Source organism: Halichoeres trimaculatus, unplaced genomic scaffold, assembly GCF_033239565.1.
Source record: "Halichoeres trimaculatus isolate MK-OKI-2021-1 unplaced genomic scaffold, fHalTri1.1 fHalTri1_scaffold_5, whole genome shotgun sequence".
Taxonomy (NCBI): Eukaryota; Metazoa; Chordata; class Actinopteri; order Labriformes; family Labridae; genus Halichoeres; species Halichoeres trimaculatus.
This window is the reverse complement of record NW_027437183.1, coordinates 27,599,690-27,626,348: the sequence shown is the minus strand read 5'-3', so window position 1 is coordinate 27,626,348 and position 26,659 is coordinate 27,599,690. Positions and strand designations below refer to the sequence as shown.

General features: G+C 43.0%; 1 protein-coding gene across 1 annotated transcript in view; it reads left to right on the top strand.

The window, feature by feature from the left end:
* Positions 1-26,659, top strand: part of LOC141790731 (GDNF family receptor alpha-2-like) — a 59,644-nt gene that overhangs the window by 19,552 nt on the left and 13,433 nt on the right. The window contains exons 4-6 of the mRNA XM_074670795.1: positions 7,037-7,415; positions 24,441-24,553; positions 25,415-25,555. Coding sequence (XP_074526896.1) covers positions 7,037-7,415; positions 24,441-24,553; positions 25,415-25,555 — 633 coding nt within the window. The remainder of the gene's footprint in view (positions 1-7,036; positions 7,416-24,440; positions 24,554-25,414; positions 25,556-26,659) is intronic.

Here is a 26,659-nt window from a genome sequence, read left to right as displayed (position 1 = left end):
CACAGAGTTTATATGATGCTTGTGTTTGCATTGCTCAGAAAGTTGTTGTTTGTATAGAGTGGTGCAGTCAACGTATTCATTAAAAACACTAAAAATAAAAAACATTTTGATCCACCCAGAATGTAAGCTGATGCCTTCAAATTGCTAGCTTGTCACACCAACAGTCCCAAATGAGCAGAAATTCAGTGTATTTGTAAAAGAAATAGAGCTCCATGTTTGAGGAGCCAGAGAAAGATGTTGCTTGAATGCAGATTGCTGGTGAAAGACTGTGGATCAGGAGCTACATCACACTTCCCTGTTTTCTTTTGGTGTAAAGGCACAACTGGTGTGCGAGTCAATAGTCCTCTGCTTAGATCAATAAGCCATCATGTATGAAGGATGTTGCAGAGAGTCCTCCCACCACAATGCACCAAGACCCTTATCAAAGCCCAAATAAATGCTGTATTACGCACAGCATGCAGATTTCATGAAGTACATTTGTTAAAATGCTCCGTAAGAAATGAATTCTGTCCTCCTGACCCAGCACTGAGCTAATTAACTTATTAGGAGCAGAGGGCAGTGTTGAATCCTGCATTCCCTCCAGGAATTAAGTTGAACATCCTTTAGTTTAGACCTTCTAACTCTTAAGTAGTAAGCCTCTCACCTCTCTGCTCAGTGTGCCCACCATCCAATTAAATCTAGAAAGCTGTTTCTGCAGCCAGGAGGGGGGCTGAGGGGGCTGAAAGGACCGGTGCAACAGCCGTGCTCAGCATGCCGCTGAAATGTTTGACATTTTCACATTGTCTTCAGAACAATAACTATTACTTAGGCAAACACTCAGATCTCTTTCTGCAGGGGTCTAAGTGTATCTGTGTGAGTGTTTGTCGTGCAAGATTGGCTTTGTTTTTCTTATGTAGCTGTGTGTGTGTGTGTGTGTGTGTGTGTTCATATACTTTGTTTATATGCTTCATTAGTCTTTGTGAATTTTCTTATCAGTTTACCCTCGGCCCAGCATTAGCATGTCTCTCTGTGGGTCAGTAATGAGAGCTGCTGCACGCTTATCAGGGACTGTTTGTAACAGTCAGCGATTTTCTAACAAGTTTGAATTAAACAACAGAGACAGCATTCAGAGTTTTTAAGTTATCCCCAACTTGCATGCTCGTTAAGAATAATGATTGATTCAATATTATGTAGGTTCACCTGACACACACAAACACACATGCACATTTTGTTAGATTTCTTCAGTGCATTATGCATTTCCCGTGACGGTTGAAGCAGCTAAACAGCATGCATATTAAGAGTGAGGGGGCTGCTGAGGATGCTTCCTCTTTGAATTTCAGCAGAGGAACTGGAAGGCAGATTCTCATAAACAGCTCAACTATTTAAAAGTGTGTTTACAATGATTTAAGATTCCTTTGGACATGGCTTCCTCCACCTCCGCACACACATACACACCCTGACATACAAATATTTAGTCTTCTCCTCACATCATTTCCATCTCCCCTCACTCCCTCTCTCATCTGCACAGCGCTTCTCTTTGCAGCAATAATTTCTAGCTCAGAGGTAAAAACTCAGTTGATCCCTGAGAACAGAAGATTTCATGAACTCTTCCGCTTCTTCTCTGATGACGTCTTTTCCTACCAAGTTGCTCAGCAAGGCTTAGGGAGATGATGTTGTAGATCCAGTGCCCCCCTTCTCTCTCCCCTCTGGAGACCCCGCTGCAAACACAGAGTACAGAGTTAATGACTGAAGAGGCCTTTGACACGGAAATGCTTGACATGCTCCTCGGGGTCCGGACTAAAGACTTCCCTAACAAGCTCTCGCACGCTCACCCAGGGTCGTATTAAATCCAAACTTTGGCACCTTTCCTAATTACTGAGAACAAACCCTGAGCCAAGAGCCTCTTCCTAACCTGGGCTCAACTCCCCACTGCAGCGCAGCGTCCCTTGAGTATGGGATGATATATGAAATGCAGAATTCAAATTAGGCTGACGGAGAGCAATTACTGTGAAAGGAAGATCCCTTACTCCTCGGGAAAAAAAAGCCGACAGATCCTGAGACGGCGTACGTGAATGTTTTATCCACTTTTTCTCATTCATGTTTGCCGTGGCCACCTCCCTCACCCCTTTCTTTCTCTTTATTATCCTTCTATTTTATTTCACACTGGAGCACAGGTCTAAGGTAATTTTCTGTTTTCTTCTTGTCCGTCTCCCTGTAGGTGTACCGTATCTCACGTCTTCTCTTCCCCTCACTTCTTTCTCTTCAGTCTTTCTCTCTCTCCCTCTGTGGGCTGTACTGTATGTGTGGAAAGAATAGATGGTTATTTCCACTACATTACCATCAGTGGGGTCTAATTTATGGCGCCCATAGAGTGGAGTGCGCCCTATTAAAAGCCTATTTACAGTCAAACGGCAGAAACACAGAAAGCAATGACGGTGCTTTAACTGTTGTTGACTTCAAATAAACATTGGGAAGCTGAGGTACACTAAGCAATTGTAAGTAAACAACAAAAGACAAATTCAAACCCTCTAAATTAACTTAATAGCCCACATTGTACTCCAAGCTACACATGAAACCTCTCTGCATTCATATTCTGCCAACAACAGGTACAAGCACGTAACAGAAAATCCACCACTTTGCCGTTTTTCCGCACTCATGGTCACTGATAGTACTGTGTTTATTTCAGCCATCAGTCAGTCAATAAAACCACCCACTCATCTGTCACTCTATTCACCCATTCAGCATCTTAATGTATAGCGCAGCATCCAGAAAGGTGTGTTAATAGACGTGCAAACTATTGTGATGCTGAGAGCGCTTGATTGCACCGCTGATGGACTGGGTTAATTATTCTGAGCCTGAGGTGCGCATCTTTGCTGAATTATAGGCTGGATTAATTAAAAGCTCTCCAGCATGTCTCTATAAGTGTCCGTCCAATCTGTTAGTCTGCGTCCTCTCATTTTCATCTCCCTCTGTCATGATCAGCCTCTGTAATCAACCGCTCCAGTCTCATCTCCTCTCCCCTCTTAAAGCTTTTTCCATTTTTAAATGTGCGTCTTGTATCATTAGCTTATCAACCCCTTTCTCCTCACATTATAGCGCAGTATGTTTGCTGAAAACCTCCGTTGTAATGCACTTGGAAAATCAATTATAACTCTGTAACACAATACGGCACATTTCCACTCCCCACTCCACGTCTTTGCTCCCTACCTCCTCTGCCTCCTCCTCCTCCTCCTCCTCTTACAGCATCCTCCTGTTTGTGTGTAAGCACGTCGCAAGGCATCAAATGGACTTTGTGTCTTATGCTAGCCCCAGGACATCTTCTTGGGGTTGAGCAGCAGATTCAATCTCAGCCTCCCAATCAGAGGTAGTAAAATCTCGTCAATCGCCGCAGCCTCAGAAGCGGATTCAGCCGTGCTTGGTCAGATAAATCTCAGAAGCTCATCCTTCGCCTATTCTCTTTTCATCCCAGACCCCCCCTGTGGCCCACATTAGAGCCTGCAGATGGCCAGGGGAGATTTAGGAGCTGCAATCCATCAATGTGATGTTTCCTGAACCGCTGGACAGCCTGCTCCGCTAACCTCTCCTTCCAGCTGGACTGTACCGCCCCTCCTTAGGCCTGCCTTAGTCTGGCTTGGCCCACTTAAGGAAAACTTTGGCCCTGCTGTAGCCTCTTCCTGCACAGTGCAAACAGTCCTCTCTCTTTTGGATTCTTCACATAATTACACATAAACCAAAGTGCTCCTAGCTTAGCTAATTATCTCACTTTCTGTTTAAAAGACTGAAAGTTCATAACTGCCACATAAGTAAGTGATTTGAGCACAAATCCATCTGCTCCGTCAGTCTCCTTCACTAACAAGAGTTTTTGATGCTGCCAGACATCTGTTGTGCAACATTTATCCTCTCCCCTCAGAGGGAGCAAGGATAAACACATTGTATTTGATACAAGTATGAAGGTCTAATAAGAGTCATAAAAGTTAATGGTCTTATCATTCAAACAAGGAAGGAAAGGTGTCTCTCCTGTGGCACTGTGACAATACGACACTTTTTACAACGCCCACATGTGCTGAACTCAGGACACATCTCTTAACTCTTTGAATGTTTATCAAAGCGCCTGAAACATTTAACCTTGATACATCGAAATGAAAATGCTGGTGGAAACCAGACAAAATGTGCTCTCTTCTTCTTGTGATTAACACTGATAGTATCTCAGAGACATGTATTATGACATGATGTAAAAGTTCTTGATCATTTGTTTGGATATTTCCCCTTTTTTTGTTGTGATGTGTTTTATGATTACTCCATTTCTGGGACTGATTACTTACAATGCACAACTTGGGAAAAATACAGCCTCTCTAGTACACCCCCTTTAAAACAAATGCTCCTCTTCCTGCTCGGGGCTGTCTGATAGACACAGAGTGAGATTGGTTCTGTTGAATAAGAGATGAATCTCTCTGGGTGTCACCATGCTGCTACGACCTCTGAAATATCATTATCTACAGGGGAGGGAGGTTAACGTCTCTAATATAGCCTGAATACAAGAGAGGGGTGCCACAAGTGAACACCATCCAGCTTTATTAACGCTATATCTCAGGAATAGTCATGTTTTTGTTCTGGGACTGGAGTATACACAGAGCCTTTAATGATATAATCTGTTTCCTACAAATATGATGTACAGCCTGAGGTGTAATTGTAATGTCTCTGTTTTTGATCACCCTGGAAAAAAGGAGACTCAATCTTCTACATGACCCACTCGGTGTGGATCTTATGTGAGAAATACAAGCAGCATAGGTTAAAGCAGCTGCTACAATATTCAAGTACGCTTCCCTTTACGCCAGATCTTACATAATTGAGCTCCTTGTTGATATGTTCCCAAGCATTCCTGTTTTATCTTTGTTTTGTTTTGTTTGTTTGCTGTATTTCTAAGAAACTGATCAAATACCTGTATCATGATTTGACTTAAAAAGCAGAATACTATTCGTGGTACATCGAGATATTTCAGTAAGATTTTTGATCTCCATAAAAATTACCTGCATATGAATAACGTATAAACATCCCATTTGGAATCATAGGCTAATTCATTCATAATTCAGTCAAGGTTTGAAACAGACTGAATCAATAATTCAGGCAGAGTGATGTAGGCTACAGGCATCCCTCCACAGGCTTATTGTTAGTAGAAAGAGAAATGTGGATCATCATTGTAGATTTTAATTACAAGGCCATACTGCATGAACTGCCTTCCCTTGTACCTTCTCTACAGACTACTAAACTCTAATTTGGTGCTCTTGATTTTGTTTCTTTGACTGGACCATGGAGTCACCTCAAACTACAGTGTTTTATCAGCTGAAGAGGGCATAAAAACAGGGCAAAACATTTCTGGACTCATAAACGGCCCTGTCATGTAGCTGGACATGACCAATTATGAATTTCTGTTGGCAGAAGTGAGTTGATTGTTCCTAATTTGAAACTTTTTTGTGCTGCTTCTATATCCAAAACCACCAGTTACAATAAAGTAATGAAAGAAGTTTCATATCTTTTCTTTGGGGCTTAAGTGTAATATTTAGAATGAACTCCCCATCTGGAGGAGAATAAAGAATAAAATTTCACTATTGATCAAAGTTGAGCATTCTGCCAACTATATCACTGAGCTTTATGGTATTAAGTCATGAGATCAATGGGGTATATTTATCCATCCCTCGTAACCATCCTAAAAAATGTACAGAAATACACTGGAAATTTCAGTTTCCATTGAATTCAGTGTTTGAGACTTTTATGTAACTCTGGACATTCATCAAAACTTTCTTTTGTGAGCTGTATAAATTTTGCACGTGAAATGTAGGGATATAGAGAGTGAGGGGAGACATGCTGCAAATAATAGTTGAAAAATTCACCAGATAAAATATTTTATCATGAGAAACTTCAAGAGCCCTCACCTTTAATGCTCGGACCCTATACTTTAATTTAAAGGTCCCATATCATGCTTCTTTTCTGCAGTTTAATATGGATCATTGATGTCTTCATGAAATGGTAGTAACATGTTTTGGTCCAAAAAGCCAATAAATCAAGCACAGCAGCATTGTTTCCAGGCTCTCATAGCCCCTCTGTTCAGAACGCTCTGATTTAGTGGGCGCGGCCTTCATATGTAAATGAGCCACCACTGATACCGCCCTGCTCTTCCACGTCACTGAGAGCGGCGCCATGAGCTCTGAGTCCACAATGTTAAGAAAACACCGAAGCTTGTTTACCGTAACATTACAGGCTAAAACAACAGGCTAACCGCAGCTAAAGTTAGCATCCTAAAGCTAACACAGAGACAGGGGGGACACTGAGGAAAAGCTCTTACATCTGCTCCACAGCACACAGCATTTAAAATACTCACATTTCCAGGGTCTGAGGTTTGTTGGTGGATGGTTGGTAATGCGCCTGGATTCAGGACCAGTCTATTCGCTAGCCCTCTGTTGTACTGTCCAAAGTTGGAAAAACAGTCGGCTGTGAAGTGACTAGCACACACATGCACAGTTTTACTGAGTGTAGCTGGAACATTTCCTTGATAAATTAACTCTAGACACTTAGTCTTGTCTTGTTCCGAGATGGGAAGCTCGTGCATGGATCTATGTGGCTGTTTACAGCCAAAAACAAAGCAGTGATGGCTCTTCAACTTCAGCATTCTCCTCCCTGCTGCTGGAGAGATTTCTCTCCGGGGTATCTGCTCTGGTGGGCCAATCAGGTCAGACATGCTCCTGATTGGTCAAAAAAGGGAATCACTGACGTCGGCAAATCCCCAAAATCCAAACAGCTCGTTTTAGGTCAGGATTTTACATTCACAAGCACTACTAAGTACAGGTTTTGTCATTAAATATCACATTTTGTGGGCTGGGAGGAAAGCCAAAGACCCACAAATTTCAATAAAAGACTCAATAAAGTGATTTTTGCATAATATGGGACTTTTAAAGATACAATCTACTCATGTAATATCTCAAAATCAAGTTTTTTGAATATTGGACTTTGAACTTATTTTCCTTGTAGGTTCACTTTCTGTCCTGTTTGTCCTCTCTGTCAGGGATGCTCACTGTAGCCCCAAAAGGTTTCCAATGTCTGGACCCAGAGAGAAACTGCAACCCCTGCCTGGATGCAGCCAAAGCCTGCAACCTAAACGGCAGCTGCAAAAGACAACGCTCTTCCTACATCGCCACCTGCAGCAAAGAGGACCCCAACAAGGGTGAAACCTGTAGCAAGAAGCGCTGCCACAAAGCTCTGAGGTTATTCCTGGACCGTGTACCCGCTGAGTTCAGCCACCGGCTGCTCTTCTGCCCCTGCCAGAGTGAGGGCTGCGCAGAGCGTCGCAGGCAGACAATTGTTCCTGATTGCTCTTATAAAGATAAGGAAAAACCCAACTGTCTGGAGCTACGAAGAGTCTGCCGCCTGGACCCTCTCTGCAGGTAAGGCAAAGGGATGTGGTATAGCGGGTGGGGCATTGTGGAAGTTGTGAGCAGAGGAGGAGGAAAATGTTTGTTGTCTTTATTATGTGCGTGCCTGTCTCATTATCTGACAGACTGAAGGGCTTTGTGTTTGAGACAAGCTACCACAAAACACATCTGAAGAGTCATTATTATCTTTTTATATTCATGGAAAATGAGAAACAAGAAAAAGTGAAAACAAACACATTCCTGTTTGACAACAGAGTCCTCCCTCCTGTGACATCCTGGAGTTGTATATTTCTATTTTGTAACTATGCCAGCAAAGTAATTAGACTTCCAGGGAAGCTGCAGCTATTAGACGTGGGATGAAGATGTGAGGCTAAGTTGAAGGGACAACGCTCAATTAAGCTGAACAAAACATTAGTGGATCACGTTGCCGGTATGGGGCCTCTATTGGATTCAAGCGGCCGGATTCAATTCACACCTACCCAGCCGTGACATGTTTCCCTGTGTTAGTGCTGCTGAGAGCAGGTGAAACACAGCGGTTGTACAATCACCCCAATCAGCTGTCAGGGTCCTTTTAGCCCCTGAGAAACCTGTATGCCTGGTCATTGCAGACCCACATGGTTAAAGGAGATCTGCTCTGTTCCATTAGTCGGCAGCAACAGGATTGTGGAGGCACATAAATAATTCTGAGCATTTAAAAACCCATTTATGAGCCTAATGGTGTTTGACCAAAGTGTTCTCACTGCTAAAATTAACAGAACTATCAGAAGGGGAAACTTTCTTACATGTCCCAGTGTGACAGATTATTAGTCAGCCATTACAATTCAGTAACAAACAATGACTTGTCTTGTCAGAGATTGTGGGTTTTATTCTTTGAGTGGCTGTCGAACTTTAATAGTCATGGGAGATGATAGCATCTTAACTGATTTTTTACTTGCAATTAATTGCAGTAAAATAAGACAGCAGCCTCTTGGATAGAAAACCACTTTGAATTATTGTCAGAGACTGCTTTAAGTGGGATTCGATTTGTTCTTTGAGCATGCACGACAGCCAACACTGGGGAAAATAACTTGAAGTGTATTTAATCTGTACGGCATGTTTTGAAATATATTGGGAACAATTCAAGAAATAATGAAGAGAGCTTATCTCAGTATTAGAAATGTTGTGCCACATCTGTGTTGACCTCACTATAAAGGGATTATTTGTTTATCAATAATGGCAGATGCGCGCGCAACTCGGGTGCAGAAGCACTGCGGAGTATGGTTTGTCAACCAATGTGGAGGAGTTAACCACCAAAAACATGTTTTTTAAATTAATGTCATCACTTTGACTGACGGTAAAATGCTCCCAGTTTTGTGAAATAGCAGTGAGTGGACAGAAGAGATCAGCAAGTGGACAGATATTTGGTGGACAGACGTTTTAGCGGATAAACCAAGTGTGTACCTAGAGAGGAAACACAACTCTAACTCAATGCTCATGACTGCATTATCCGTGGACACTTATCAGACTGTGACAGACCAGGATGTAAACATTGTTTCATAATATTCCCTAATTTTACCTTGGTCATAAAATCTGTTTCTGTTAATCATAATTTATAGGTTCACTTACAGTGGCGTGGCGTGGAGATTTTTTTTGAGGAAGCCAAGTGAGACAAAGCCTGTTATCTGTATATTTTTTTATGGAGTGTGGTACATAAAAGGCTATGTTGCAGTTTGTATCGCTATTTCATGTAACGGAACGACCTGTTTGAGTGCCCAGAGAGCGCTCATTTTACTTACTTTGAACACCGACACACACCCTTTAGCTCTCCCACCCTCACTCACTCAGTCAAAGACGTACATTGTCCTCTTGACTTAGCTTAAATATCTCATTAATTTACTCAACCGCCCACTTAAACACTCAACCGGCCGCTTCATGCACACTGCTAATGTGCTAACCTCCCTGATTTCATTCAGTGGCTTGATGATGACGATACTGTGATTTGATTGGTTTGAGGCCAAAGACGGGGTGGCTTCCCTTGGCACAGTCTTGGTCAATCACAGATGAGCAGTGTCATGACCACGGCCTCATCTGATTGGTTAATCATTCTTGTTTTTTTTCACCAAGGGATGCCAACTCTGCTTGGCTTCCTCGCGGACAACAGCGTGCAGTATCGTATTTTCACCACGCATTCGCCACAGAACATTTACGAGGGCGCTGTTTTACACATCGTAAAATGCTCAATAAATAGAGGAGAGGAATAAGGAAGAGATGACAGTGACAAAACACAGAAGAAGTATCGAAACTGTTAAAAAGGAGTATTTTCATTAAATCACAGCTACAGTCTAAAAAAAGAGAGGAAGCATGGCTTCCCTTGGCCTCCGTGAGAAAACGCCACTGTTCACTTATTATTTACTGTCCATATTGAGTCCATGTTTGGTCAGAACCTCAGCCCCAAACCAACTTTTTCATTAAATAAACAAAGTCAAATCTGTATTTTGAGTATCAGCAGTTATTATTGCTTGTTTGCAGTCAAACCTGGTTAACTGAGGTTGGATAAAGATGGCACATTTAATAACACACACACGCAGACGTCGCTGGTGTAACAGTGTAAAGTGTGACCCTGTTAACTGGTGACTCACGGCCGTTAATCACTGCTGCTGTCCGCTGAAAGTCTCGAGTTAGCATGGTCACTATTAACGCTGAAACACCGGTTGCGCTGAAATGGTCGAAACTTGACAGCAGTTGCCTCTATTGTGTAGTGTTGTTTTTGACAGCTGTCCACAGAAAAAAGAAGCACATTTTGATGCTTCTAAAAGGTTGAATTTAGTGTTTAAAAAACGTTAACGCATCTGAATGAATGAAGCTAAATGCTGCTTCTGCGGTTGAGATGCGTGCGCATCTTTATGATGACGTAGACTGATAATCCCTCTATTGCCTAAATAACAAACCAGAATCAACTGTTTCCATACAAAATGGAAAGGATAAACATCCATCCATTATCTTTAATGCTTTTTCTTTCAGGGGTCACAGATGAGGTTCACCCTGGGCCTCTCCCCAGACTGTTACAGGGCTAACGTAGAGACAGACAACCATTCACAAACACACTCATAACTACAGGCAATTTAAAGTGACCAATTAACCCTTGGGAGGAAGAAAGAGTATCCTGAGAAAACCAGGCACACATGCAAACACCACACAGAAAGGCACTTGCCCGGCCGGGGTATCTAACCAGGAACCTTCTTGCTGTGAGGCATTACCACTGCTGAAGGATTTACAGTCACATGAAATTCAAATTAGTCTTGCTAGCCATGCTCAAGAATTCCTTACGAGAAGTTTATCGATATGGCGGCACATTCATCGTCTTTCCACAGAGCCTTGGAGGCTGAGTGTTAATAGCAAAACCCCAATTCTTCTCCTCTGACACTAAATCTGATCGCCGCGCTGCAAAGCTAGGAAACTCCATCGGCTCCTCTCCGATTTATGATTGTCTTAATAATTACCTGCTTGCCATCATTGTGTAATCTGTTTTCAGGCTCTGAGTTGCTTTCTGTGACCTTTGGGCCTGCAGGTGTCTGCTGTGCACCTCCTTAGTGAGAAAGATGAAATAGAACGTTAAAGCTCATTATCTGTGGCTGTGTAATGCTCTGCTGAGGTCAACAGCTCGATGAGCGCGCGCACACACACACATACACACACACATACACACACAGACACAAGCGTACGTTGCAGATACATGCTGGGCTACACTGACAACCATTCAGCAGTCACACAGAAACACACACATTCACACACAGCCCCTTGGTGCTTGAACACAACACTAATAATGTGTTGAGAAGCATGCTGCTCTCTCCTGCAGAGACTAAGAGCTTCGACACAGGAGAGACTCCAAACAATTCAATTAAAGTCAAATGTCATTGGTCAGTGGTGGGCTGACAGGATTCTCTGATTGGTGATTTCTCCCCCTGCCTTAAGGTGTCAATGATCACCACCATCTTCTGAGATACTCTTTATGTGTCCTCTATCTGTGTCCATGTCCTCCGTTTGTTATTCCAGGACAGTCGTACATCCTGGAAAGATCTTGGGAAGTCTGGAACATGATGGCATGCCTTTAGGTTGTAGTCCATAAAACAAGCTCAATGCTCATGCAACTCTGGTAGGAATTGCAACTGAACAGCTTTCTGCAAAGCAATCACAACTTTTTATACACAAGAGCCCCAACACATATGCTACAAAACTTTTTTCCTCCCTCTAAGAGATATGGTGGTTAAAAAAGGGAAGCCCCTTCAAAACAAGCTCTCTCTCCCAGAGGGATGCCCTGTCTGACTACAAACAGGAGGGAAATGCAAGTAATCCAAGCCTATTTGATTTAACTCTGCAGCCGGATTGAGAGAGGAGAACGCAATGGAAGAGGAAAGACAATAGGAGGGAGATAATGAGAGGCAAAGCGAGGGAGAGTTACAGAATCGATGGCTGTAAAGCTACTGCAGTAGGTTGGAGGTCAGCGGTTTGGTCACACAGCTATGGATCTCTGCAGAGGACCCTGCAGGCCATGGCCAACACTGGCTTAACACCCTTCAACACGCTCTGACAAAGAAGAGGTCATGGCCCAAAACACTGCCAAGTCAAAATAAGTTTAAAATGTATACTCACCACATATATTATTTATTTAAGGCTTTGAAAGCTCAGCGCTTTCTTAACTTTACAGTGGCTACAGAAGATTCTTTGATTTCTTCTTTTTAAAGCTTTACCTTGAGCAGTGGATGCCAGATTGGCACTGAAAGCACCTTTGGAGACTGTTCAGATTGTTCCAGGTGGAGCCCAGAGCTCAATCAAACCAAAAATAATTATTTGAAAGGCTTTCAAATGTACAATTTTGGCTTCAGCTTGGGTGCCATATTGCACAGAAAGATTTCATTGTACCCTCAGTCTCTGTGGAGGAAATTGCTGACATACTCTGGAGATGTTGGGGCTGTAGATGGACACAGAACAAGCACTTAATGGAGCAGCTCTTATTTCTCACGCCTGGTTGTTCTTTTGCTGCAGTTATTACGTTATTTCCTCCCATATTTTTGCACTGGCTGACACGAACAGACGTCCCCATGTTTGTTGCTGCTCTTCTGCTCCTCTCGACTCCCCCACCTTGTGTTCTCACCATCCTTCCAATGGATCTAACATTTACTCATGTGGGACCACAGAGTCCACTGACTGACACAGGGCTATATTTGGAAGTGCTGTTTGTGGTGGTGTAGTGTGTGTGAGTGCACATGTGTGCATGCATGTATGCAGGCAGAGAAACCCCCTGTCCATTTCCATGTCAGTTCACGCAACATAGATCCAACAGAGTCCAACCCAAAGAGCATGGAGTTGTATATGTGTACGGTATTGATTACAACAGAAATCAATGTGACACTTCTATTTTTTATTTATATCCCCTGGTCTCTGAGCTCTCTGGGTGCTCTTTGATTGAGTTCTTTAGCCACTGGTTATCAAAGTGGGAAGCTGGAAGACAATCGATCACTGCACAGGTAACGTGACCCACTTTTGGGGATATGCTTTACTAGGCTGCCTTTGCTTGCAGGAAAACTCACAAGGTACTGCACTTTCTCTTTAAAAAACACACACTCCTATACACACACACACACACTGGCCTACATCAACAGTCCGCTCTGCTGTATCTGACAACTCAAGCCTCTGCTGAGGGAGAACTGGTTTGGGAGAATGACTGGCCCAGATGGCATTACCGTGTAGCTCCGGAGACAGGGCTGAAAGAAATCAGGATGCTGTTGTACTTTTATCATCAGTTTTTCTCACTTTCTGCCTCTCACTTCTTTACACGCAAAGTACACTTTTGGCTCTTGTACTTGTGAGGATGCCCAGTGTATTCCCTGTCCAATAACTCTTCTCTTACCTCCCGTGTACACACATTTGGTCAGTTCTCTGTGATAGACTTTAATGAGCAACCAAGACTACACTGTGTGGAAATACATTTCTCTGGGAATTAACTACTTTTTTTTGCACAAGGTTATGGTTGCAGCAGAGATTCAAGTATAATATCAGAGCTGACTGTGTAACTTTGAGGTTATGCTAAACTCAAATATGACCCAAAGGACTCATTAGGGCAACAGAAAGACTTGGAAAAATGTGCAGTATTTGCGAGCTGTGTGTTAACTATCACACAACATGAAATCTTCGTTTTATGCCACAAAGAGAATTAATTAATTTGCACATTTTTCTTGTTTGGCTATTCTTTGAAGTAAAATGTTTCCATTAATCTGCCTTTATAAACTTAAGTTAGCAAAAACATTAGCATCAGAAAGTCATGGGGGACCTTGTGTTGGTTACTAACATTTACCTTCCTTCCAGTTCTGGTTTGATCTCAAATCAGCTTTGAATTCTCCACAGACTCACTGTACAAATGTTGCTAAAAAACTCACATTATGAACAAAGACAGAGTCGCATGAGGAATGTTGTTGTCGAGCAAAATTGGGGTGGTAAACATTTAGAATTGTCATTGACTCTAGTTACTTTCTCAAAAAAGTAATTAAATTAATAACTGAGTTACTCCTCCATAAATATAATGAGTTACCAGGGGAAGTGAGTTACTCACAACAGACGCAGACAAACACTTTGCTCTAGTGCATAATGTACCCTTCATATGTATGTTCTTGCCTTTCACATCAGTGATGTTGAAGCAGTACATGTACTTCCATGAACGCACTAAGCACAGCTCGATCAACACACAAAGATAATGTGATTGCTATCTGACTGCAAGATTCAGCATGTCTCGGTACCCCTTGGTGTTCAGCCAGAAGAGGAAGTAGGTGACCATGATAAATAGGGTAGCTGCACTCAAACAGTCTATGGCTCTAATACAGCAAGAAAACATCATGGCACATACGCATAAAGACACAAAGAGCTACAGCTGCATCCATTTGGCCATCATTGTTAATGCTGCCTTTCAAAACTGAGTGAGACATTCTCGGCAAGAAGTCTGATTCTTTTTTCTGCACAGTCATGAGCAGATTCCTGCTGTGACTCTACAGTCCACCTGTGAGCTTAGTCGGACTGCTGTGTGAATATAAATGTACTGACTGTAGGTAATGGTGACATTAACAGTAACAGCCTTGTAACGTTTGAATAGTAATTCATTAGATTACCCGTTACTGGAAAACAATAATGGCGTCAGTATTTCCAACGCTGTTGACCCCACAGACCTGGTGTCATTAAGTCTACGTCACCGGCATTTTGGCTTGAAGTTAAATAGATAAAGAGATACTATGATTCACAAATTTCACAAATGCACTTTTAAAAACTTTCAAAATTTCTAGGTGAGCTGCTTGTGTAGATTCAAATATCTAAGACTTTTTAACCTGACTTTACTCAAATTTTCCAGTCCAGAGCCCTGGGAAAGTATCTACATGAAGTCAGGGTAAGAGCACAAAAATATTTGAGAAAATCTACCAGATGTAAGCACAAGCAAAAGTAGTGGCTGCTGGTCAGTCAAGGAGGGGAAGCTCATTTTTTTCCAGCCTACATCATAAATTTGTTAATTTATCTAAATATAAATTCTACCCTCTGTTCCTTTTCAAGAAAATGATCTGTGACCCTGTCGTACCAACCAGGTGTTTTTTCCAGGGATTTTACCAGTGTTCTCTCAATTGCCAGCAGAGCTAGACTGGTTAAACGGCCTTGGCCCATTGTGTTGTGGGTGCAAGACTTGAGCCGCTTAAAACAGGAGAAGCTCCTCTCTACAGAAGATGCTCCGGTGGAGAGTTATACTTCAAGATCACATTACACTGTCATTAAAAAAGGGATTCGGCCTCAGACGGATCATCCAATCATCACGCAAAAGCCTAGCATCCAGGCCAGCCCACTGCCTCATAGACCCCCAGAGATGCTCAGCATCCGATGGGCGGGACAAAGCCCAGCGTTTATCCAATGACCGTCCAGTTTCCACAGTGGAACAACCCACTTTACGCTGAAGTCAGAGGACGGTCAGCGTCTGACTGAGTTAAAGCGCTGAGAAGCTGCCGTGATGAAAGAGAAGGAGGTGGAGCCAGTTCCCTGTGATAGGTAGCTGATTCTGAACAAAAGATGAAGGAATTCTAGCGCATATTTTGTCAATGAAATTTACACACAGCAGAACATATCACCACTTTTTTGGGGACATTTTAGGGGAAGCTGAGCTTCCCTTGCAGTCTTAGAGCAATCACCACTGGCATGCAAGTGGTAAAAGCACTCAAAGTATATCATGCGACTATTGTTCTGACAAATTTTGCTGCTTTATCAAAAGTGCTACTCTCTCTCAGACCAGTTGCAAAGGGATTAACCTAGAGTCGAAAGCAGAGTCGATGTAATGTAAGAATCCTTTTTTTTCATATGGGAGACCTTGTTTTAATAGACAACATTCCTCAACCCAAGAGGAGCGTATCTCAATAGACTGATATTCTCTATGACATAATGACTGGTAGGTCCATGTTTTGACAAGTGGAGAGACTTCTGGCACTGCACCTGCCCAGGTCGGTTCAGTAACATGTCTTGATAAGAAGTACTCGTCGCTGGGAAACTGCTCTGGACTCTGGAAGAGTGGGACATTACAAGATGGTTAAAAAAACAGACACATCGTGTTTCTGCCTTTTAGTCACTTCTTTTCTTCATGTATACTGTATAATTCAACAATGTAGTCTCCTCCACATCACAGATTTGTTTTAACACATGATGTTGTAGAGCGTCATGCTGAACTCAACCAGTTAAGGTTGAGGTATTATGAGAAAGAAGTGAAGATGAGTGGAGATGATTTAAAAATATGTGTGTGTTCGTAGTTCCCTGTACTCGCTTTTATAACTCTTCTGGAAGAATACGAAAAGGGGCTTTACTTTTCACTATTAGCAATGCAACCATTATGCACCAGACCTGATGCACAGTCCTTCTGACATGATGTCCTAGCTCCCCTTCTGTCTGACAGGGAAGACTTCACACTGTCAGAGGACATATGGGAACAATCAATTCAGGACAACTTTGAGGGCAGAGCTCCTGAAATACTCAAGATGAGAAAGCCAGGAAACAGCTTTAGTGGAAAAGTATGCCTCGGGTTGTGTATAGAGTAGAGGTGAAACTGAAGCTCAGTCTTGACCTGTATAGGTAGTTGATTGAAACGGAAGCTCATGCATTAAGACAGTCACAAGATTGACAAATAGGAAACGCTGCTGAAGCCACAGCTATATTTAGACATCAACTCTTCATATGAATATTGACTGGTCAGTATAGAAACCATGCTGTGTCCCAGTCTTAACTCTAAGAAGCCCTGATCAAGAAGAGAAAACTTGGAAAACTAAGCTCATCTCCTCAAATGTCCGCACACTCAGGGTCCTTAGAAGTGAAGCAGTATAAAACCAAGCGCACACACACGAAAGATTTCCCTGTACTTACTTTCAAGAGCCTGCTCTCAAAGAAATATTTCCACTGTTTCTATCTCTTTAAGTTACAATACATGGAATAAAAGAGAAGTGTCTTTTTCTGATATTGCTAAGCTCTGGTTTTGCAAGCGAAGCATGTGTCAATGGGTGACCTTTTCCTCATACATAGTACAGTTTGCTGCAGTGTGCGGCTTTAATCAGGCCTCAGCTTCGGCGGAGACGTGCTCAGCTTTTCCCCACTGCACATGAGAGCAGAAAAACAGGCCGAGAGGAAAGTAAGAAAGAGAGAAAGGAAGAGGAGTAATGAGAGCGATGGAGCAGAGGCTGGAAAGAAAGAGTTGTGCATTTAATTCCAATACATGGATTAGTATATGCCCATTTACTTTCCTAACCGTAATCTCTGAGGGAGGTATAGCAACGGAAAACTGCAGTCATTACAGACTATAGGCCTCATCCTTCCGTCACTTTCTCTTCCACTAACCGCACCGAATCTATTATTAATGCAAACATTATCAATGACTTCAGACTTATCTTCACAATGGTCGATGTGTGGTTTCAATGTATCAATTAAGGCCAGGTCTTTCACTTCTATCACTCTAACATTGAACTTTCTCTGTACTTAAGGTTTCTCCCTGATAACTGCTGCAAGTATGCTTCTTTAACTGCAGGGAGATAATGGCTATTTAATTACTGGAAATATTTGTTCTGCAGTCCGCGATTGCTACTTTTTTAGGGAAAGTTCATCCATTTGTTTGGCATGTACACTCTGTCTGTGGGATGGCTGTTTGCCTTGTTCCCAGAGTATTTAGGGAGTTCAGATAACCTTGAATAATCTACTCACCCCAAACTAAATAGACAGTTTTAGGTTCTGTGTGTGGCACGCTTGATTTAGCAGTAACCGTGATGAAATAACTCTCAGGAAGGGGTTGGAAGACATCTGCAGAGGGTAGCATGGAGAGATCAGAGATGGGAACTTACAAAGGTAGACAATTTTCTGGTCACCAAATGAGTAGCAATGCGATCACCCATGAGTAAGAGAGTGAAAGTGAAAATGAAATTAATATTCAAGCTTCAGTTGTGTTTTCCTTTACTTTTCTGCTTATTCATGCAGAGGAGGTTAGGACAACAGACAGTTTTCGCTTGTTTCAATTCTCTGCTGAGTAAGAGGGCGAAAGGTTGTGTCATGTGACAGCTAAGCTAAACTGCCTTGTGTTTTGACTGAATGCCATCTGTCCACGTTGCCCTTTTGGAGTATTGAACGGGAATCCCAATGAGTACAGTGCTGCCAGAGAAAAGGCAGGCCGCTGTCAAGGCACATTTAAGAGAAAACAGCAGAAATAGCTGTGGCTGAAACGGATAATCACCTCTGACCAGAGCAGCAAAGTGACAGAGTCAGGGTCACTGGCTGAGATTTGGGAGGGAAAGCAGGAGCAGACTGCCAGCCAAATCCTAAAATAATGAAGTCTGCTTAAGTGGAAAGAAAATAAGTTTGAAAGATGTTATACCCCTTTAATCAAAATATATTCACAGCACTCCACCCACAAGGTCAGTGCTCCATTGTTCAGCTTTTATAATAATTGATGCGACATAATGAGCTCTGCTGCACCATGCTGTAAAGTTTACAAAATGAGTGAAGTCAAAGTTGGATTCAGCAAGAAATATTCCTGGCTTTGGAATTAAACCCAAAGTGACAAAAAGGACACAGCGATGTAGAGTCTTATTGATTGAACCAAGGTCAAGTTACCAGGCTGTGAGTTTGTACTCAAGCACAGGAGGCTGCAGCTCATACGACAGAGACAACAGGACTTTAATGAGAGAGGAGGGGAGGAAGGAGATAAGGTCAGAAGAAGACAAAAGAAAAGATAAAGAGGAGAAAAAGGCGCAAGAAACATCTTTTGTTTCTCTCATTCGCGTCTTGTAACTTCTATTATGTTGGCAGCCATTGTGTCATGGTTATTGTTGCTTTCTGAGATATGGTTTCTAAAGCCTCTCTGGGCTGAAGACTGAGGGAGTGATAAGAGTGAAGAGCTGTAATTTCACATTTAACAGAAATTATCATCCATAGAGGAACTCATATTTGCAGAAAGAGCGGGGAGGGGAAGTCTCTAAACCAGATAGGACTCTCAATAGACTGTTGTTTTTTAACGTGGAGAGGAAGCTGTATTAGACGACTCTGCCGTCTGATAGCTGTTTTTCTTCCCGCCCCTCCTCCTCTTTCATGAGAAAATGGTTTCCAAGACTGACACTCATCTGATTTCAGTCACATTGTTTGTCACGGGCATCAAGTGATAGGAATAAGGATCCATATAAAAAGCCATTAGTTTTCTATTACTGCCAAGCTGGATGGACAGGCACTCAGCGCTCAGCCGAATAACTGTGTTTAAAGTGTCAGGTTGGTTGAAAGAAGTCTACCTCAGTGGGGGCTCCCCTGCCACTTCCCTGGGGGCTGAGTGGCTGAAATGACCATAAAACTCTGTTGAGCTAGACAGCCTGTAATTTCAGCAGCGAGTGGCGCTTTGCCGAGGTATAATGGAAAGCCCGTGGAAGCCATGAAATTTGCTGCATCCCGGTGTTGGAACACCATTGTCTGAACACTCAGGACACCTCTCTAAACTTTAAATTACTGTTTTTAAGCCGTCATTGTCTGAAAGAGCTCTGCATCTTAAAAGAAACACACTGCTTGTTCGCTTTCTTTAATCTTTTGCACTCTTTGCCTACAGAAATCTGACATTTACATTTTTTTATTGTCAAAAAAAAGTCAAATAACCTTTGCTTGTGGGGGGAAGAAAAATGAAAATGTGGTTCCACAGGTTGCTTTATACAGGCACAAAAGAGTTGTTTTTCTGTCCCTGCTGTTTGTTGTGTCTTTTTTTATCATCCGTGCCATGATTGTGGGAACAAGTGGCTTCTTTCAAGAGGGAACAGGAAAGGATGAGAGAGGGCTTTGAGCAAGAGGGACAGGTGTGGAGAAGGATAGATTTGTGTTTGTGTGGTCCCTCCTCTGATTCAACATTATGTAACGTGTATCACTATTTGTGTTTGTGTGCGTGTGCAACCATTCGAGGCTTTCCAGTCGCTGCTAGAGCGCCCATACGTCCAGTTTTCTGAAGCGTGGCTGTAGATGTGATGTTAGCAGCATGTCACATCAAGAGGCTCTCCGGGTGATTTTATAGGAGGGCGGATGGAGTTGGAGTTGGAGTAATGAAGTGAGTCTGAGTGGGGTTTGCTGCTGGAGGCCTGAGCCTATCACACCACACTGACTGCATCTCTGCTGTGGTGAGACACACACACACAAACACAGACTGAGAGACAGACAGACAGAGGGATTGTGACCTCATCACCCCACATACCCCTCAGCCAAATCTGCCTGTCTGCGCTCTCCTTGTTCTCAGAGTTGAGATGGAGCACAACAGTAAGCACAACTCACTTCCACAAAAGAAGGACTCTCTGTCTGGTACATTGTGTTATGGCTGCATGAACCCTCCACTCTGAGTTTCCTGGATGTCATTGTCCCTCCTGTTGGAGGAAACAGATCCACCTCCTGCAGTTAAACATGCAGGTAGACGCTCCGTGTCATTACAATGCATCTCATCAAATCCAATTACTCCAGAATCTCATGGAAAAGGCTCAGGATGATGAATAAGTGATTGAGTGTCGCCTCTGAAGAACGTATGATAAGTTATATAGCTGTGATGCATATTAAAAGACAAGGCGGTATGTAAATTTGTGTGACATTAACATTCCACCTGTTTAGGCTGCTGTGGCATGCAGCGGTGTGCAACATCAGCACTTTGTTGTTTTTTTAATATGAATCTCTTGATCAGAGCATCAATGCTGTGGATGCATCTGTCAGGGCTTCTCATTAAACATAATTTAATTCAGCGGCCATATAAATAGTCAATGAGTTAATGAATCCTTTACAGGTTTTATTATCTGGAAAGTGATATGTGAAGTAAATATGGATCTAACAAAGGAACAACTCAGGTACTTTGTCGTGTAATATAAAAAAGTGTGTTTGTAGTGCTGTGATTAAATGCACATCCATCTTCCTACTCTTTGTTTCATTACCTAAATGTCTTGTGGCTTCACAGGAAATGAATGAGCTTCAACTGAGAGCTGAAAAGCCTGGTTAGCAAACATCTGACCTTTGCATAGATGTGCTATGACACTCTCACACATTTACTCTAGAAAATTAGCAAGTAGAACAACCTACATCTTATTCAGTCATCATAAAGACAGGAAATGGACTCTAACGGCCTATTATTACCAAGATAGAAGAAAATATTCTTTAGTAAGAGATAATTCATAGTAAGCAGGTGGTTCAGTGAGTTTTGATATTGACAGTGTGACATAAAGTGGAGCTTAAGATGAGTGTATTGATTTTAGTACAGATTTTGTATTTGATTTTTATACAGATGCATTCATGGTCAGTGATGCTTCCATAAAAAGGTTTTCATATATCTCCTTAAAATGAGCATTTCCATCAGAGCATGTGAGTGGAGCGGCATGTTCTTGAAGGGATGTAACTGAAATGTAATTTCCTCTGAGGGATCAATGAAGTATTTTTTATTCTGCACGGTGGCGCAGCGGTCAGCGCTGCAGCCTCACAGCAAGAAGGTCACTAGTGGGCCTTTCTGTGTGGAGTTTGCATGTTCTCCCCGTGTATGTGTGGGTTCCCTCCGGGAACTCTGGCTTCCTCCCACAGTCCAAAAACATGCTCATCAAGTTAATTGAGCACTCTAAATTATCTGTAGGTGTGAGTGTGTGCGCAAATGGTTGTCTGTCTATTTGTCAGCCCTGTGATTGACTGGCGACCAGTCCAGGGTGTACCCCACCTCTCGCCCAATGACAGCTGGGATAGGCTCCAGCCTGAATAGGATAAGCGGTTCAGAAAATGGATGGATGGATTCTGATTCCGCTCCTAGCTACCCAAGGTGTCCGCTTCCATCACTCCCTGCCTAAAGTCCCACCATGCCACTCCGCCCCTTACTGCTTAGCGATCAATCAAGATTCATCCATCCATTCATCCATCCATTTTCTTCCGTTTATCCGGGGTCGGGGGCAGGAGCCTAAGCAGGGAAGCACAGACTTTCCTCTCCCTAGCCACTTCGTCCAGCTCTTCCGGGGGGATCCCAAGACGTTCCCAGGCCAGCCGAGAGATGTAGTCTCTCCAGCGTGTCCTGGGTCTGCCCCGAGGTCTCCTCCCGGAGGGACGTGCCCTGAACACCTCACCAGGGAGGCGTCCGGGAGGCATCCTCATCAGATGCCCGAGCCACCTCATCTGGCTCCTCTCAACGCGGAGGAGTAGCGGCTCTACTCCGAGATCCTCCTGGATAGCCGACCTTCTCACCCTATCTCTATGGGAGAGCCCGGCCACCCTACGGAGGAAGCTCATTTCGGCCGCTTGTACCCGCGATCGTGTTCTTTCGGTCACTACCCAAAGCTCATGACCATAGGTGAGAGTGGGAACGAAGATCGACCGGTAAACAGAGAGCTTTGCCTTCCAGCTCGGCTCCCTCTTTACCACGACAGACCTGTGCAGAGTCTGCATTACTGCAGACCCTGCACCAATCCGCCTGTCGATCTCTCGCTCCATCCTTCCCTCGCTCGTGAACAAGACCCCGAGATACTTAAACTCCTCCACTTGGGGCAGGATCTCATCCCTGACCCGGAGAGGGCACTCCACCCTTTTCCGGCTGAGGACCATGGACTCGGATTTGGAGGTGCTGATTCTCATCCCAGCCGCTTCACACTCGGCTGCGAACCAATCCAGAGAGAGTTTAAGGTCACAGCTTGATGAAGCCAACAGGACAACATCATCTGCAAAAAGCAGTGATCCAATCCTGAGGTCACTAAACCGGACCCCCTTGACACCCTGGCTGCGCCTAGAAATTCTGTCCATAAAAGTTATGAACAGAATCGTTCAACCAAGATTGCGCTCCAAAAATATGTGTATGCACATTTTACTTATTTTTCATGGAAGTCTTAGGCCCAAATAGGTAGGAGGAAATAAAATATTTCTACTCGGATACTGTTCTTATATAGATTTTGTCCCTGATTTGGGCATGCACCAGACTCTTGTTGAGAGTAGAAATGACCAAAAACTGAACAAATCTAGGTCCCGCTCTGCGTCCCCATCCTTAAAAAACATCTTGCTTTGTGCCCCTTCAAAATTCGGTGGCTTTGCTCTCCGCTCCCTCACACTCCCCTTACATGCTCCGATTTCAATTCATGGTCATGTTAACAGATCAGCCTATTAATTTGTTATTTATATTAAACCAAACATTTCACCCGAAGAGAATGTTAAACAGGATGAACCAGACTGAAGAAGATGTTGACATTTCTGCTTGGCTCGTCTCCTTTTCTTCAGCTTCGTAGGTGACACAGCTTTATGCATAGGTTTTTGCAACAGTGTCAACAGGCTGAGGTGAAATATGCTCCGTACTGTGGCTGGATTTGATGTTATGTGTGTGAGGAGGTTTTGACTTATTCAGATCACATCATTTAACATGCCTTAGTTAAACTTAGAACAAAGATTGGAGATAACACAGCAAGCATCAGGATGAAAATTCTTTATTTGTACAGTAATTAGAATATGTCACAGTAAATCAGACCATGATGTTTCTTCCATCAAACACATATCTTATTCCATAGCACTCTTTTAGAATGAATGACTGTTCCGTGAAACAGACTGAGTAAAGACGAGGAGGCTATCAGAGCAGCTATCATAAATGAGTCAAGTGTACTGTTTTTTATCAGGCACTAGTCGCCTGAATATTAGCAACCATCTGCTTACCAGCCAGGCAACACATTCAGCCAACTGCTCTTACTAGAACTGTCACTATGTTTGTCTTTGAGTGTGTTTGTGTGTGTCGGGATGTGTGCTTGTTTGTGTGTGGGACCAAGGACAAAACAGCCTGAGGGACATTACAGTACCTTTGAACTTAAGGCTGCAAAAAGTGGTCACACCGGGTCAGTAAGTAAGAGTAAATGAGTCATGGCAGAGAGAAAGGGACAGAGAGAGAGAGGGAAGGAGAGAAATGTGCAATGGATTGTGATTCACTTAGTGGGCAGCTGTGATGTGAACAGTACAGACAGAGCAACTTTGCACACGCTACTCCCAATAAACCTACTTAAGTGGATTAGCAATGCCACCCTGGGGGCCTCCACAGACTTAAGGCTCTTATCACAAACACACACCGAAACAAAACATACTATTTTTATAAGGTCCCTTGGTTTGTGGGCAAAGCGACTTTGGGAGACAATGGAGATGTTGGTTTTGAATATGGAGTTAACAGCCAAAAGAGTCATATCATATCTTTCTCATCCTTACACAAATGCACCACCGCTGGCTCTGTGTTTCATGCTGTGAATGTAGTAAATAGCTTGTTGGCACAGAGGGCTGTGTGAGACCTGGTTGCTATTCAGGCCACCTGTTGTTGTGGCTCAGGAGCAGATGTTGCATATACTTTCCTAGTTTGATGTTGGTCACAATTGGCAGCTGCTGTAGGGGACTAATAGTGCCAAAAATTAGGCTGTGCGCTTTGAATCTGCGTATGTGTACGAATGGTCATCCGTCATTTGCTTATGTGTGACTCTGACGTTTTCTCTCTCTTTGCTGTGCTCCTTGTTTGCTGTGCAGGTCGAGGCTGGCTGACTACATGGTGAACTGCCTGATGACTGCAAACACAGTGAGCACCTGTCCCAACCAAGACAATCACCAGGCCTGCTTGTCCTCCTACGCAAGGCTCATCGGTCAGTGCAGCCATGGCTCAGAGTTCGACAGAAAAAATTGCAGATTTAACTCAGCTTTCCCACATTTTCTTCACATTTCAGATAAAGTGTGATGGCAGTATAGCAAAGCAGGGGAATGAGACTTTTTCCCTCCTGGCCTCACATCTCCCTAAGCACACTGGACATCAGTTCACTGCTAGAAGTAATTAGGGAGTAGAGAGCAGTGGGAGCGTTTACTTAATTAAAACACCTGATGGCCATCTGTTTGCTCATAGTAAATGTTGTTCAAACAATATGAGAGGACTAGCATGGGCACATTTTCAATCCTAGAGCTTCACAGAACTCAAATGCAAATTTTCATGAAATAGCCTCTTTTTTACCCAGCACAGTGGTTACTGGAGTGTCCATATTTCAGTATCAGTCACTGCTTCCCCGCTGTGTGTCATAAATCGAGCAGTATGAAGTGATAATATGCCACGGTGCTTCCGGGATTTCTCTGGAAAATGCTGCACAAAGTGCATCTAACGCCTCTGACTCGGCTGAAAGCATCGCTACAGAGAGACATTTGAAAAGTAAAATGTTTTTGTAGAGCAGTGCTATATTCACTAAACACACACACACACTTCCGAAAGCACCTACTTTGCAAAATATACCTAACATAATGGCCTCTTTACATCTAAAATAAAGCATTACAAAATGCTTCACCTTGCCATAAACTCAAACAGTGCAAACCCATTCCTATGACTAACATTTTGTTGTCCGTTTTATATACTATCTGCTATAAATGTGGTCCATTATTGTCCATTAGTGACCCATAACTGTTTGTCCTAATGTTTGTGTGTGTGTGTTTGTATGTGTGTTTGTCTATTATTGCCCCCACAGGGACAGAAATGACTCCCAACTACATTGACAGCAGCTACTCCAACTGGACCATCTCCCCGTGGTGCACCTGTAAGAGCAGCGGAAACCAAGAGGAGGAGTGTTTGAACTTCCTGCGCTACTTCACAGAAAACACATGCTTAAGTGAGCCCCACACACACACATATACACACACATACACACTCAACATGCTTATGAAAGGGATCGGAGTCTATCAGTCATGTAATATTGATAAGAGCACAAGTGAGGGATGTTGTAGTTTCTCTTACTGCTGACATATAAGGAGAGAGTGAGCCATGCACTTCCACTGAATGCAACTTTAATGTTTCATGTCAGTTTCTTTTTTCCATGGCTAATAGATGAATGTAGAAGTGTTGTTGCTGGTCAGGCGGGAGCTGGATGTGGAGATAATGACGAGTGGGGTTAGATATGTCACCAACAAGGAAAATTTGAATTTAACTTGATGGAAAATAATAAATTATTTACTAAACTTGGGTATGACAAAACAGGAATAGAAATATAGATGAATGTGTGTATGTACCAAATGATAAGTAAAAGGTGAAGCGTGGATGAAAACTTCCAAAGAGTTCTTTTGAAAACTTGTCTGCCACATAGTTTGGTACAACTTATCCCTGTACAGTCCTTTGCCTGCTGATTAAGTTGGAATTAAATCGTCTTAGTTTCTCAGAAACTAGTCATTTCTTATCATTTCTCATCCCTCCTTTGGGCTAGATCTGCCCAGACTTTAATACAAAAGAAACCATTTGCATGTCATTTCCACATTCAATCTGAAAAAGTTAAAGGGCTTATCCCTTGTGGGAAGAAAATGTCATGAAGGAACATATCTTGCACAAATGAAATAATAGGAGACGCTAAAATACACATCATCTGTACATCTCATGCATAACACACAAGGTGCAGCATGACAGAGTGGTTACCTCAAACATCCTCAGGTTTTTTTTTTTTTTCTCACTGTGAGGTAAAATGCAGCGAGCGGCTTCATTGCAATGGCAGAGCGAGCGGTGTCATCAGTGCTACAAGACACCATTGCCTTTAACATGTTCCATTGTGTGGGAAATGCTTTCAGACCATTTCAATAGATTGCTGGGGTACCGTTTTAGCTGAGTGTGCAGGATGAGGGATGAAGCTGGGAGCTGAGGAGGCGTCTTGAAAAATAACACAAAATGCAGCATCTCCTCTCTGCAGTCAAGGGGAACAGGCGATAAACTTCCAAACACCAGACTAAAG